Source organism: Podarcis filfolensis, assembly GCF_964270895.1.
Source record: "Podarcis filfolensis genome assembly, chromosome: 10".
Taxonomy (NCBI): domain Eukaryota; kingdom Metazoa; phylum Chordata; class Lepidosauria; order Squamata; family Lacertidae; genus Podarcis; species Podarcis filfolensis.
The window spans coordinates 56,775,375-56,791,704 of record NC_139612.1 but is presented as its reverse complement, the minus strand read 5'-3'; the positions used below and the strand labels follow the sequence as shown (position 1 = coordinate 56,791,704).

The following is a 16,330-nucleotide window of genomic DNA, read 5'->3' as shown; positions in this document are numbered from 1 at the left end:
GTGGGATTTGGAACAGGTAAAATCTGGGTTCAGCTCTCTGATCAACCATCAATTCTCTGGGTTACCTTAGGCAACCCATGACTCTTGGCCAAGATACTATAACAGGATTGTTTTGGAGGATGAACCCATGAATAATGCCCTGATTTCCTTGGAGGAAGCAAGGCATACAATTAAGAAACTTGCAGCACAGAGGTCTGTCCCCTTGCCAGCCCTTACATTAAATGCTAGTTTCATGGCCCTGGCTGCATGCCCTTGTCTCTGCAGCCAGTTGTCCAACATTAGTTTCCCAGCTTTTAGCAATCTTCATTCTGGCTGCATAAAGCCAATTAGATATTTATGTGACATTCCTTCATTCTCCCCTTCCCATACATTTAGCAAGCTCTTGCTTTGTAAATTTCATTCCTTGAAAATTAACTCCCAGTGCTTATATACCACCTCGCAATGCCAGCACATGTGAAGATACAAGCCTCTTTGATTGCATCCCCTACCGCTGTATCCATTTACGAATTTTCATAAATAAGTATCCTGTATGAAGTTTCCCAAATTGTTGCCAGGATGGACTTGGTGGGCTGTTTCTTCCGCAATCTAACCAAAGCTAATAACTTTTAAATCCTGTTTATTCAACAAACAAACAAACATTTATTTTATTTGTTTCCCAACTCAACTTAGATCAGCCCCTGCCTCTCAGTTTAGGCTGCCTTCCAGGGTTCTTGTGAGGGTAAAACACTGTCATCCCAAGCATTTTTGAGGCAGGAGAGTGGAGAATAGAAATGAAATGGATAAATCCAATGCTATAGTTGCAGAAGACGGGCCCACTTTGCGGCTCACTTTCGTTGTCCGTTCAAACAGCAATAATGTGGTAGCATTCAGGAAGAATTGCACAGCAAATTAAAGCAGCATGAACCCACTTCTGATGCATTATTATGGTGACAAGAACACCCCCCACAAGGTCATGCCCACACCATACATTTATTTTTGCAAAACACTTAGAGTTGTGTGTTTTACAATCAAGTGGTACAGAAATCTTGCTTAAAGAAATACATTCACAGCACCTGGCTTCCCCCAGAGAATCCCAGGGACTGTAGATTACACCCCACAGAGCTCCAATTTCCAGCACCCTTAAAAAAAAAAGCCTATGGTTCCCAGGATTATTTTATTTTTTTTGAGGGGGGGGAGCTATGTGCTTTATACATGCTAGAAATGTATGGTTCCAGTTGTTACCTCCCTCCTTCCCTCCCTCTTTGACAGCCAATTGCGATGTCTTTTTACTTGGGCACAAGTCCCACAGAGTTAACCTCCTAGCAAGCACATTTATGACGGCACAAGTCGCATGTGTGAAAAACGCCCCCTCAGTGTTGTGAAATGATCACGGTCTCCACATTTTTGGCCTGCCTGCTGGCCTCCCTCCCGCCTTCTCCTCTCCCTGCTTCATAAAGAGAAGTATTATAAGGTAATCTGAGAGAGAGAGAGAGAGAGGGCCCTTTCTCCCCCCTCTTCAGAAATGCATATACACACCCTGACCCTCCACCCACAAGAGAACTCTGGTGATAATTCACTTGGAATATCTCATGTAAGGGGAGGGAAAAGAGGAGGAGAGAAAGAGGAGAGAGAAGGGTTTGTTTGCTCAGCCAGCTCTCTCCCCCTCTCTCTTTAGTGGCTCCGGATTTGCTTTTTCCTTAATATTTTGTTGATGTTGTGGCATTCCCCAGCTGGTTTGCGGTGACCTAACAGGAACAAGACGTAGGCGTTTGTGGGACCTCGGGTGAGTGGCTTTTCCTTTTGCCTGTCACTGATTTTGGGGCCCTGCTTCAGTCGGAGAAGCCTTGAGAGGCAGCACAATGCAACATGGGAAATTGTACCGAAGACAGCAATGCTTTGGCCCAGGGAGAGTAGACTAACAGCGCAATCCTAAGCCCCTCTGTGTTCAGTGGGGCTTTGGCCCCATCAGCAATATACGTTCAAAACAGCACCATGCCACTTTAAACAGTCATGACTCCCCTGCGAAGAATCCTGGGAGGTCTAGTTTGTAAAGGGTGGTGAGTGTTGTTAAGAGACCCCTATTCCCCAACACGCATAGTTACAATTTACAGAGTGATTTAACAGTCAATGCCTGTTCCCAGGGGATTCTGGGAAGTGCAGCTCCACGTGTGCCTAGGATTGCATGCTGATAAAATGAATTGGCCTTGAGGGAACTCTAAGCAGGATTCCCCGCCCCCCTTTTAACACTCCTTTCCACTGGGGAGCCCTAAGGAAAATAGTGTGGGGAGTAGGGATGGATTAGAAATCTGATTCAGTTCCCATTTGAAGATGAACCCACCAAAATTTCACTTTCTGAAACAATTTGCAAACTGAGACCGAGCCATCTTCTGAAATTCACATTTCTCTGAATTTTCAGTGCAGTTCTGCAGCCAAGTAATGCGTACCATAAAAATGCATACTGTATACCTGGATAAAAATGCACATGTCAGTGGAAAACACCTGCAAAAATGTGTTATAGTAAGGAAAATTGCTTTGCAAAATTGTGTATATTGGGAGAAATCCTCATTTAAAATGCTGGTGAATATTCACAAGGGCCCATTAAAAAAATCGCATACATGTGGAAATGTGGAGAACTGAATTTAAAGTTGGAAAAATGAAAAATGGGCAGAAACTGAAATGGACACGCTCCCTTATCCCTAGTGATGGAAATGGAGAGGAACAGGGCAATGAAGAAGTTGTATGTGGGTGTGGAAGAACAGGCCATGACAGGGTCAAGCAATATGAATCACAGGCTGGAAATGAATTGTGAAACACTGCAGACTGAAGGCCCAGTGGTGTGTGTTGTGTGTACATGTATGGAAAACAGCAGACCAGACTCCAAGAATTTGTTTTCATTTCACTGAGGTTGAGAAATCAGATTGCTTCCCTGAAAACAAGCACCTTGGGGAAAACATGGTTTGGTGCTTGGTGTGTGTATGTGAGCCGGGCTAATACCTCTGTGAAACAAATTTAGGCTCCTTGATATATTCTTTTTATTGCGCATCCGTAATGATTTGGTCTCATGATGTTATTGGAGCGGTCATACACAATACCATTGGCAATTGCCAATGTTTTGGGGCAGGGATACTGCTTCATTCATACCTCTTGCCTCCATGATAGAAGGGACCCGGGGCTGTGTGACATCAGTGAAATGTTTCTGCATGCCTCGCAGTGTGCAAGCACGACATCAGCATACACGTTTGTGCCCATGTTTTTGTCCTCAAATGAGCACACATCAGCCCAGTGCTGGCCCGCCCATGAGGCAAGGTGAGGCAACTGCCTTGGGCGGCAGGATCCATGGGGCAGCAGATCCTGATGTAGATCTTTATTTCCCACCCCTCCTGTTCCAGTGTGGTGGTTAAAAGCAGTGGACTTGTAATCTGGTGAACTGGGTTCGCGTCCCTGCTCCTCCACGTGCAGCTGCTGGGTGACCTTGAGCTAGTCACACTTCTCTGAAGTCTCTCAGCTTCACTCACCTCACAGAGTGTTTCGTGGGAGGGAGGAAGGGAAAGGAGAATGTTAGCCGCTTTGAGACTCATTCGGGTAGTGATAAAGTGGGATATCAAATCCAAACTCTTCTTCCTGATGTAGCTTTTCATGCACCCATTTTTCCCTGGTGGAGAGGAGGATGCCATTCTGTGGTTTGCCTCAGGCTCCCAAATGTCTTGAGCAAGCCGTGCATCATCCCATGCGGGGTTTATTGCTGCATATATCAATTTGTCTGTATGTGAGCCTGCAGCAGATAATTTAAAAGAGTTCCTAAAGGAAGTTCCTTATCTATTGACCTTAATATTGCTGCTGTGAGCACAGTTGCGCCACTCCTTCAACTAGCAATTGCTGATACAAGGTGTCAAACCTTGGACTTTACCTCTGGGGCTGTTCCTCAACCTGGCTTGGCAGGCCTGTTCTGAACACTGGCAAAGAGAGTTGCTTCCACAGAGATGTAGGCAGAGATTAACTTGGCCAAAAGTCACTTGGGATGAACTGCAATGTCTTGATTGCTTAGCAGATTGGCTCTCTCAACTGCATAGGTGTGCAGCAGGACAGCCCACCCACCACAGGGAATTGTGGGCAGTCCAAAGGGCACTGTTGATGATCCCTCATCTCAACCAATGCCATCGTCTGAGCAAATCAGTCTCTTAAGCTTAAGCCAAGAAAGAGTATTCACTTTAAGACTGAATATCAATATACATATCAAGACTTTGAGATTAGACTGAGATTAGTGGTTAAGAAAGTTAAATACTTGGGGATCAATATGACAGCAAAAAATGGGAATTTATTTAAAGATAACTATGAAAAATGCTGGGGTGAAGTGAAAAAAGATCTAGAAATATGGTCAAATCTGAAACTTTCTTTGCTGGGCCGTATCGCAGCTATAAAAATGAATGTATTGCCGAGAATGCTGTTTTTGTTTCAGGCATTACAAATTGTGGACAAGATGGATTGTTTCAAGAAGTGGCAAAGAGATATCTCAAGATTTGTCTGGCAGGGCAAGAAGCCTAGAATAAAATTTAAAATATTAACGGATGCAAAGGAAAGAGGTGGATTTGCCCTGCCGGACCTTAAACTTTATTATGAATCAGCAGCTTTCTGCTGGCTGAAAGAATGGCTACTTCTTGAAAACACAGACATCTTGGACTTGGAAGGGTTCAATAATGTATTTGGATGGCATGCATATCTGTGGTATGATAAGGTCAAAGCCCATAAAGCATTCAAAAATCATATTGTTAGGAAAGCATTGTTTAATGTTTGGATAAGGTATAAAGACTTATTGGAGAATAAAACCCCAAGGTGGCTGTCACCGATGGAAGCGAAAGCTCAGAAAAAGCTTAATATGGAGGCTAAATGGCCGAAATATTGGGAAATTTTGGAACAAGATGGAGATAGATTAAAATTGCAGAGTTTTGAGAAACTAAAGAACAAAGTGCGAGATTGGCTCCATTATTATCAGATAATGGAGGCATATAATTTGGACAAGAAAATTGGCTTCCAGGTGGAAAAATCAAAATTAGAAACAGAATTGCTAGATCCCAAAACTAAGATACTTTCAAGAATGTATAACTTGCTGTTAAAATGGAATACGCAGGATGAAACGGTTAAATCTGCAATGATTAAATGGGCACAAGATGTTGGACATGATATAATGTTTGCTGACTGGGAACAGTTATGGACCACAGGTATGAAATTTACGGCATGTAGTGCCTTAAGAGAGAATATTATGAAAATGATTTATAGGTGGTACATGACCCCGGTCAAGCTTGCAAAAATTTATCACTTGCCCGATAATAAATGTTGGAAATGCAAAGAAAATGAAGGCACATTTTTTCACCTTTGGTGGACGTGCCCAAGGATTAAGGCCTTCTGGGAGATGATATATAATGAATTGAAAAAAATATTTAAATATACTTTCTTGAAGAAACCAGAGGCCTTTCTCCTGGGCATGGTTGATCAATTGGTGTTAAAGAAGGATAGAACTTTCTTTATGTACGCCACAACAGCAGCAAGAATACTTATTGCAAAATATTGGAAGACACAAGATTTACCCACTCTGGAAGAATGGCAGATGAAGGTGATGGACTATATGGAATTGGCGGAAATGACCGGCAGGATCCGAGACCAGAGGGAAGAGTCAGTGGAAGAAGATTGGAAGAAATTTAAAGAGTATTTACAGAAATATTGTAAAATTAATGAATTTTAGAATAATGTTGGATTAAAATTAAGAGATTTCTAGCTGTAATGAGTTAAAAGAATATGGAAAAAAAAATGGGTTTATAAAAGTAAAACATTAAGAACGTAACAATTTAAGAACAAGGATTTGGGTAGAATAAAGAGGGAAACAAATTGCTGAGTTAATAAAGTGAATTAGAATACAAAAAAGAGAGGTATGAGGAGGTCCAAGAAACAAGTAAATGAAAAATAATGTGATGGAAAGGTTTTTTTTTCTTTTTCTCTTTTTTCTTTTTCTGTTTGTTTTTATTTTTTGTAATGTAAAAATCTTAATAAAAATCTTATTAAAAAAAAAAAAAGAGATTAGACTTCTGAAGAAGCCTGGAAAACCACCTTGGGAGTGTGGTACCTGAAGGCCCCTGTAAAAGGGCCCCATCGGGGGCGAACAGCGGCCTCTTGATTACTTGGACTGCCAGGGCGAAACAGGCGCAAAACGCCGGCACCTGGTCGTCTACAACTTTATTGTCTACAACTTCATTAACATCTATCTACAACTCCACTAGCATCTCTCGGTATTGTGAATAACACCGAACTTATCTTTTGTTGGTATCTTCATGAACTTATCTAAAAGACTGAGTTAAGCATTTGAAAATTCTGTTGAAACCAGACATTATAAGTTCATCTTAGGTTGGGTAGTTCGCAAGTCTCTGTGGCTTTGTTTATGTTTTGCATTTTTCTCAGAAGGTTGATAAAGTATGTATAATTGTTGTTCTGTGTATATTAATCGACCAGCGTGTTGCATGAGTCGCACTACATCATCTGAGACAGGGCTGTGCCAAACCAAACATTTAGGAATCCCAAGCAACCTCCCCTTTTAATGAAGCAATAGGTGGCGGTGCTGGTGGTGGGGAACCCTGGTGTTATAAGCCATATCTATGTTTAGAAGTAATCCTCACTGAGTTAGATGGGACCTACTCCCATGTATGTATAGGACCACAGCAGCCAAAAATGTATTTGCTCTGGGCTTTGATGAGCTAGGATAAGAATGGTTGCTAACTTGTTAATAGAATCATAGAACCGTAGACTTGGAAGGGAACCCCCTGGTGTGATCTAGTCCAACCCCCTGCAATGCAGAAATTTCAAATAAAGCATTCAAGACAGATGTCCATCCAATCTCTGCTTTAAAATCTCCAAGGAAGGAGAATCCTTTATAGTCATCTCCATTGTGTTGGTATATCTTTTATGGGACTTTGTTGATTTTATTGCTACATGTGTGAACAGGAATTGAAGGCATGAGCGTGCTACAGTGCAATCCTCTGCATATTTACTCAGAAGTAAATCCTACCGAGTTTGCTTACTCCCAGGTAAGTGTGCATGGGATTGAAGTTTTAATTAAGGATCCCCAAGTGCAATCTGCAAACTCAAAATGGAAGGTCCCCTGCCTTCCATTTCGGAAATGGTCACTCTTTCTAGACTAGCTCTTATAGTATCCATACATAGTATCCTTGGGGGGAAAAGGTGTTTTGCAAAATTTCTGGAAATGGGAATGCAGAGTCCGGCAGCAATATATACTGCATACAAACTGTTATATTGTAAACCTGATACCCTTGTCTTATACGGACAAACTTTGTGAATGGACTGCTGTCTCTCTTTAAAAAAATTTTATACAGCCGAGGGAGACCCAATTTGGATTGGAATGGTGGTGCTATGGCTGCTGGAGGTGAGGAAATGCAACACATTTTAAAAAAAGGATGAAAGAGGGTGCAGATTTGAATAAATTTTACATATGCTAATTTATACCTATAAATGCGGATTTAGGAACACACACACAAACACACAATTATAAAATAAACAGAAACAAATGCATCACACTATACTGGGAAAGACTGCGACTAGAGGCACTTGCAGGCTTGCAATTTTCAGGTGGGATGCATAAAAGGTAAAGGGAAGCCTGACCATTAGGTCCAGTCATGGCCGACTCTGGGCTTGTGCCGCTCATCTCGCTTTACTGGCCGAGGCAGCCGGCGTACAGCTTCCAGGTCATGGTCAGCATGACTAAGCTGCTTCTGGCGAACCAGAGCAGTGCACGGAAACGCCGTTTACCTTCCCACCAGAGCAGTACCTATTTATCTACTTGCACTTTGACATGCTTTCGAACTGCTAGGTTGGCAGGAGCAGGGACTGAGCAACGGGAGCTCACCCCGTCACAGGGATTCGAACCGCCGACCTTCTGATTGGCAATCCCTAGGCTCTGTGGTTGTATGTGGGATGCATACAAACCAGCAAACTCAGGTTGCACAATTATAGTTGAATGGGAGGTCCTGCGTTACCAGCCAACTTTCCTGAAATTGCAGACTTTTTGCAGTAAATAAAATGAAGGGGGAATGGAAAATGAGCAAGGTCCCAACCAAAGAAGAATGGTAACTGATGGAATATGCACAGCTTGCAGATTTAGCATGTAGAATAGGAGAACGTGAAGAATGTAAGTTTAAAGAAGTCTGGAAAATGTTTACTGAATATATGGGTGAAAATTGTGTTCATTTAAAAATGCTGGTAGCATTGAGATAAATTCAACAGTGTATATAGGTTTTGATAGATGTAACAATAGATTACTGAATGGTTTGGTTCATGTAAAATATGCAGGGATGTATGATATGCAAAATGAACCATGGAAAGAGAAGAAGGGAAGTCATTGATTTAAGGTTGTTTAAATGGTTATTTTGAAATGTATATTAGAAAATGTAATGATTATATATATATATATATATATATATATATATATATATATGAACTGCACATGCACACATGCGCCTGCAGGCGCATGGATCCCTACCTTTCCATCTAGGCATGCAAGAGGCAAGATCCTATTCCTGCACCAGCAAAAGGTGAACCAAAGCACAGACCAGAGGTGGGGAAAGGTGTAGTCTGGGGAGTGGGTATGGGCTGGAGAGAGTCCTGAGGGCCAGTTAGAGAAGCCTTGAGGGCCACATTTGACCTCCAGTTGGTTTGAGGTTCCCCATGTTGTAGATTGTGCAGGGATTTTCATCAGTTTGTCCATTCCAATTCCGATTCTTGTCTACAGAGCTCAGCAAGCCCAGGTCCATCCCTGTAGAGGCGCCAGTAAGGAATGGCGCTGATGAATCCTACAAACAGAGAGACACAATTCAGGCTTTAATCATACTGGACATATGACTTGGGAGTGCTTTGCAAGCGTCATGCCACATTATATGAAGCGCTTAAAATAGTCTTTTAGCAATTTCATAGTGGTCTGTGAATTTTGCAATGATAAATCGATCTACAGAACTCCCCTTTCTCCTCTTGCCTTTAAAAAAATAAGATATAGGAAGCTGACTTATAACAGATTTTGGCCAATAGCCTCATCTAGCCCAGCGCTGTTTACCCTGACTGGCTGCTGTTCTCCAGGATTTCTCTGGCAGAAGTGATTAAACCTTGGATTTTGTACATACTAAGTATGTACTTTTGGGGAAAGTTGCAGGAACTTCGAATTCTGATTTCTGCAGTGGTATGGATTTTCTGAAAAATTCTGAATGGGGAAATTTTTCAGTGTGCAAATCTCCATAAGGTAGTTTGCACCAAAAATGTTCCTGATGCCCTAGAGAGGGATCCAATTTAGCACGTTTGCTTTACTTGCATTTATATGCAGTAAACAAAGTCAAAAACTTTTGAAACTGCCAAGTTGGCTTAATATTACATTTGCACTTGGCATCCATTCATTTCTACTAACAAACTTATGAAATGGACAAAAAAGAATTCTGCAGAAAAGATTCTGTTCCGCATCGCTGTAAGACCGTCAAGGTTTGTGCTTCATCAGAACAAGTGTCTGATCGAGTGTTCTCATAATGCAAGTAAATAGTTATAAAAACAGGTTGGCTATGGAGATAGGCTTTGTTTTCATCCCTAATAAGCAAATAAATTGAAGTTAGATCTTCTGCTGTCTGCCCGTAATGACATTGCTAATAAGCGTTGTCCTTGTCCGAAGCTTTCCTCTGCTTGATGATTTGCATTTGGCAGACGCAAATTGGAATGCGGTGAAGACTGTGACAGTTCAGAACAGGTTCCATTACAAAGCATTGGCTTTCGTTCGCTTGACAAGCCATGGAGCTCTGACGAGATGGAGGAGGCATCTGCGCTGAACAGGCATTTTCCTTAGCTGATCAGCCAGATGGCATGTTTGCAACAGATCTGGATACAGCAGATGACTCTCTTAGCAATCTGAGGATCTTGGAGAAGCAGGGTGGTGTGTGTGTGTGTGTGTTTGCAAACAGCGAAGCTGATCCTCAGCGCAGCAGGTGGCAGGCCATCAGTGAAAAAGGACAAGGTGAAAATAGGGTTCATTGGGTCAGGGTCATTATACAGCAAGCATATCAGGTTTGCTGACACATGCGAGGCACAGACATGGGAAGGCAATATGGGATAGGACAAGGAGGAGAAGAAGAGTTTGGATTTGATATCCTGCTTTATCACTACCCGAAGGAGTCTCAAAGCGGCTACCATTCTCCTTTCCCTTCCTCCCCCACAACAAACACTCTGTGAGGTGAGTGGGGCTGGGAGACTTCAGAGAAGTGTGACTGGCCCAAGGTCACCCAGCAGCTGCATGTGGAGGAGCGGAGACGCGAACCCGGTTCACCAGATTACGAGTCTACCACTCTTAACCACTACACCACACTGGCTCTCCACACTGGAGAGGAGGGTGCAGGGCCTGGGATGGAGGAGAGGAAACAGGAGTGAGGGAAAAAAGGGGAGAAACACAAATAGTTTTGTGCACTGCCACCATCCAGCTTCCTGTGGCGGCCTCTCCCTACAATTGCTGCCGCAGGGATTTCTGAGGGAGCATCTTGCCCTGAGGAGAGAAGCAGAAACAACTTCAGGAGTCAGGCTCCCTGCTGCCTTATATAAAGTTTAAAAAGAAAAGGTCTCATTGTAAGGAACTTACGCAAAGTGTCTTGTGAGTTCTGCCTAAAAAGTGGTATATAAATATCTGGAATGAATGAAAAATGGTCCCTTGTAGGAAGGGTTATTGTGTGCCTTGTGGTGGTGCTGTTGGGGTTGTCAAGAGAAACTGGAGTTTTTAAATCTTGTCTCACTGCAATTTATCTTATGGTTAGGTATTTGGGATTTTTAAAAATATAAGTTCAGAATTTGAATCACTGAAATTCAAAAATACTGAGTTCAAATAGCACATATAAACCACACTATTTGAGTTTAGTCTTTGGATTGAATTAAATATTGGGGTGTTATAATTGTGCAGGCAGTAGGATGTGCACTGGTTTTTTTTTTATTTGCAATGATGAATTTTCTTCAGGTTTTTAATCATATACAAAAATGGCTTCACAGATATAAATTAGCTTGCTTTTCACTGTTATTGCTTTTACTGATAGATGAAAGTTCTCAAGGTTACTACCAGGGCAAGCCTATATTTGCCTAAGCTGTTGCGAATTAGACTGAAGTGATGCAAAGCTTCTGAGGAATGGTTCAGCTAGATAAGGATTATAGAATCCGTTACTTCTGGTTAAACAGTTACATTCAAAGTTTTAAATTTTCCTTTCCTTTCCTTTCCTTTCCTTTCCTTTCCTTTCCTTTCCTTTCCTTTCCTTTCCTTTCCTTTCCTTTCCTTCCCTTCCCTTCCCTTCCCTTCCCCTTCCCCTTCCCCTTCCCCTTCCCCTTCCTTCCTTCCTTCCTTCCTTCCTTCCTTCCTTCCTTCCTTTCTCAAACTCTGGCCATTGCTGATTCACATAGATGTGAAGAAGTGGTTTTAGACCAGTGAGGGCTGTGGATTGAATCCAATGTAAGCCATAATTGGAGTAGACCCATTGGAATAACGGACACGACTTAGGTTTATTCATTTCAATGGATGTACTATGAATAGAGTAGATACAACCCTGTATCATTTCCCCCACAAAGGTCCGCCTCAAGTAGCAATTTCAGTAGTCTATATTTCTCATTTTTCCAACCTTAAATTCAGTTCTGTACATTGCTGCATAAAATAATAAGAATAAAATAAAAGAAAATAAAATAAAATGTGTGCACTGCCCTATACCAGCAGGCCTTAGGTTGTTGTTGTTTTTTAAAAAGATCCTCATGAAAATTCACCAGCATTTTAGTGCAAATTTCACTGAATAAATACATTTTTGCATGTGGTTTTGACTAATGTACACATTCTTTGCTGATAATTTCGCCTAAAATAATGCACTTTTGGATGTAGTTTTCATGAATATATTTATTTTTATGCACATCATCTCTAATATATGCATTTTTTTATTTAAAAAAACCCCATTGTTTGGAGAATTGCATCTAAAAATTTGGAGAAGTGTGAATTTTGAAGGATGGCTGTGTTTTAGTTCTCATGTTATTTTGGAAAGTGCAGATTCAATAGATTCACTCTTAGATGCAAACTGCTCATGCTCACCTTGAACATAAGAAACTGTTTGGACAAAGCAAAGCAAAGCAAAACAAAACAAAACAGCTTGATAGGAATCCTATGAGAATTCATTCCCCATGTCATGTGATCTGCCTTCCCCTCTGCCATCCCTTGCCCTTCAGAGCCATGGAAAGCAAAGGACCTTGGGATGCGGAATCCAGTGGGATTATGGTTGTGCCAGTGGTAGAAGAAAAGCCAGAAGAGAGGAAGGATGAGCTTGAAGACAGAGGACAGTGGACCAACAAAGTGGAGTTTCTACTGTCTGTGGCTGGGGAGATCATTGGTCTGGGCAATGTATGGAGATTCCCTTATCTCTGCTACAAGAACGGAGGTGGTAAGTGCACAGCATCCACAATTTTTCTAGTGCCCTTTATTTCATTGTAGCCGTTGGTCATCCGGAAACAATAAAAAAATAATCGTAGCAGCGCATTTTAAGCTTGCAATACAGCAAGCCATATGCAATATGCAGACTAAACATAAAACTCACTATAAAATTTACGACGTGCAATGAAGAAACTAATTAAAAATATATCAGATTAAAAAAATGTCATTAGGTAAGATGGTCCCCTTAGCACCTGCTAATCATATTTTGTGCAGCAGATTTATTGCAAAGAGGACTATTCTATGAGCTAGACATTTGTCACAAAGTAGATAACAGATTTCCACAGCCTTGCACAAGATAGTTTTTTTTGAAACTGTGCGATCATTTTTTTGTGTCAAAGAACTGTGAGCTCGGTTCACCCCCTCCCCTTTTTGAGGAGGGGGACACACATAAGGGGCGTAGTATATCTCTATGTGGATGAGTTGTGTCCCGCATGATCACTGAAAAAAATAGTAGCATATGTTATTGACAGGAGTCCAGCAAAAGGGAGGGGCCAGTGGGAGAGGGGAGCACCTTGCTTGGGTGGGTGCTTGCCTCCCTTGCCTCCTGTTGAGGGGGGGGGAGTAGTTGGGGGGGTTGTATTTATCTTAATTCTATATCTTAACATACTATAACTTTATATTTTCATCTAATTATCAGTCCATTTTTACATATTCTTTTTAACCTTATTGCTAAAGCCACTTCATTTCAATCCAACATCATTTTAGCATTCATTAATTTTACAATGTTTCTGCAAATAGTCTTTAAACTTCTTCCAATCTTCTTCCACCAACTCTTCTCCCTGGTCTCGGATTCTGCCAGTCATTTTCGCCAATTCCATATAGTCTATCACTTTCATCTGCCATTCTTCCAAGGTGGGTAGATCTTGTGTCTTCCAATACTTTGCGATGAGAATTTTTGCTGCTGTTGTTGCATACATAAAGAAAGTTCTGTCCTTCTTTGGCACCAATTGGCCGACCATGCCCAGGAGAAAGGCCTCTGGTTTCTTCAGGAAGGTATATTTAAATACCTTTTTCATTTCATTATAGATCATCTCCCAGAAAGCCTTAATCCTTGGGCACGTCCACCAAAGGTGAAAGAATGTACCTTCATTTTCTTTACATTTCCAACACTTATTATCGGGCAAATGATAGATTTTTGCAAGCTTGACTGGTGTCATGTACCACCTGTATATCATTTTCATAATATTCTCTCTTAAGGCATTACATGCCGTAAATTTCATACCGGTGGTCCACAACTGTTCCCAGTCAGCAAACATAATGTTATGTCCAACATCTTGTGCCCATTTAATCATAGCAGATTTAACTGTTTCATCCTGTGTATTCCATTTCAACAGCAAGTTATACATTCTTGAAAGTATCTTAGTTTTGGGATCTAACAGTTCTGTTTCCAATTTTGATTTTTCCACCTGGAAGCCATTTTTTTTGTCCAAATTATAGGCCTCTCTTATTTGATAATAATGAAGCCAGTCTCACACTTTATCTTTTAATTTCTCAAAACTCTGCAATTTCAATTTCTCTCCTTCTTGTTCCAATATTTCCCAATATTTCGGCCATTTGGCCTCCATATTGAGCTTTTTCTGAGCCTTCGCTTCCATTGGTGACAACCACCTTGGGGTTTTATTTTCCAATAAGTCTTTGTATCTTATCCAGACATTGAACAATGCTTTCCTGACAATATGGTTTTTAAATGCTTTATGTGCTTTAACCTTGTCGTACCACAAATATGCATGCCACCCAAAAACATTATTAAAACCTTCCAAATCCAAAATGTCTGTGTTCTCAAGAAGCAGCCAGTCTTTCAACCAGCAGAATGCTGCTGATTCATAATAAAGTTTAAGGTCTGGCAGGGCAAATCCGCCTCTTTCCTTTGCATCAGTTAATATTTTAAATTTTATTCTGGGCTTCTTGCCCTGCCAGACAAATCTAGAAATGTCTCTCTGCCACTTCTTGAAACAGTCCATCTTGTCCAAAATTTGCAGTGATTGAAACAGAAATAACATTTTTGGCAATACATTCAACTTTATAGCTGCAATTCGACCCAACAAGGAAAGCTTCAAATTTGACCATATTTCTAAATCTTTTTTCACTTCTGTCCAACATTTCTCATAGTTATCTTTAAATAAATTTAAGTTCTTAGCAGTCATATTAACCCCCAGATATTTTACTTTCTTAACTAATGTTAAACCTGTCTCCTTCTGAAACCTCTCTTTCTCAATCGGTGTTAAATTTTTCTCAAGAACTTTAGTTTTTGACTTGTTCAGCTTAAATCCTGCCACATGACCAAATTCTTGAATCAGTTCTAATACTCTTTTCGTACTAGATTCTGGCTCCTGTAACGTCAAAACTAGGTCATCTGCAAAAGCTTTCAATTTGTATTGTTTGGCTCCGACCTGGATACCATTAATCAGACGGTCCCTTCTAATCATATTTAGCAAAACCTCCAGGACCGAAATAAAAAGCAATGGGGAAATTGGGCAGCCTTGTCGTGTACCTTTCTCTATCTTAAATTCCTCTGTCATCACATTATTGACTATTAGCTATTATTGACAGGATTCCACTTCCTCACTGCTTCTCTGCTCTCGTTTGTCACTGCCCTCCATTTTGTAAAAACAAAAAATGGTGATGGAACTCTAATACAGTCGTACCTTGGAAGTTGAATGGAATCTGTTCCGGAAGTCCTTTTGACTTCCAAAATATTCAGAAACCAAAGCGCGGCTCCTGATTGGCTACAGGAAGCCCTGGCGGATTCCCAAAAATGTTCACAAACCGGAACACTCACTTCCGGATTTGTGGTGTTCGGGAGCCAAAACGTCTGAGAACTAAGCTGTTCGAAAACCAAGGAACGACTCTTAATGTGCATTTGTGGAGGCAGCTATTTTGCAAGATCATTAATCCAGCCCTGTGAAAATATCACTTCCCCCTGTTTTTAACAAAGGTGTTAATAATGAATTTGCTTCAGCTTATCTCTCTGCTCTCTTTCCCCACAGGTGCCTTCTTCATCCCATACCTCATATTCCTCTTTGCTTGTGGGATCCCAGTATTCTTGCTGGAGACAGCCCTTGGGCAGTATACCGGTCAGGGTGGGATCACTGCCTGGAGACGGATCTGCCCTATCTTTGAAGGCAAGTTGGTAATACAAGGGAAGTCCTGGTAGCTTTCCGCCAAACACGCACTGTACTTTTTGATCTAATTCCCTCTGAGCTCCCCTGCTACAGGGCATGGCTCAGAGCCAGCTGCCGTTGTACCTGTTCAGAACTGCAGTCTAAGTCAAAAGGGCGAGTCATTCTGAAGTGTAGATATTGGAGGCAGAGCTGGTTCTCAATACGGAGTCAAAAGGTGGTGGCAAAGGAGCAGCCAGAAGCAGAACAAGTTTAAAACTGCGGAGCCCCTGCCAAGGCAGGTGTGAAAGGGCATATATTCAGAGGAGGAAGAAGCGGTGGCGGCAACAAGGAACCACAAGTCTGCAAGTCTTTCTGCATTTAAGATAAAAACGTGAGGTCCCTGTTTGCAGCAGCAGTGAGGAGTTGAAGGGAGAAGTGATTTCCTGCAACGCGTTGTTTATACTAGGAGTGGCAGGTTACGCTGCAGAGATACAAACTGATCCTGTACAACAGGGATGGGGAACCTCATGCAAAGGGCCAAATGTGGCCCTCCAGGTCTCTCTGCCTGGCCCACAGGCCACACTTCTCATGGCCATTGCTTCACCCCCAAGTGGTTTTGCCTGCCTGGAATGTGTCCTTGAATTCTAGTAATATTTCTTGCTTGCCTGGATGGAGGATAGAGGTGTGTGTGTGTGTGTGTGTGTGTGTGTGAACTGTCTCT

The 16,330-nt window shown here is 41.6% G+C and overlaps 1 protein-coding gene across 1 annotated transcript in view; it reads left to right on the top strand.

Moving 5' to 3' along the window:
- The first annotated feature begins 1,487 nt into the window (after positions 1-1,487).
- The window catches only part of SLC6A12 (solute carrier family 6 member 12), a 51,515-nt gene continuing 36,672 nt past the window's right edge, over positions 1,488-16,330 (top strand). The window contains exons 1-3 of the mRNA XM_083572357.1: positions 1,488-1,762; positions 12,247-12,458; positions 15,496-15,630. Of these exons, the coding sequence (XP_083428483.1) occupies positions 12,251-12,458; positions 15,496-15,630 (343 nt within the window). The 5' untranslated portion in view covers positions 1,488-1,762; positions 12,247-12,250. The remainder of the gene's footprint in view (positions 1,763-12,246; positions 12,459-15,495; positions 15,631-16,330) is intronic.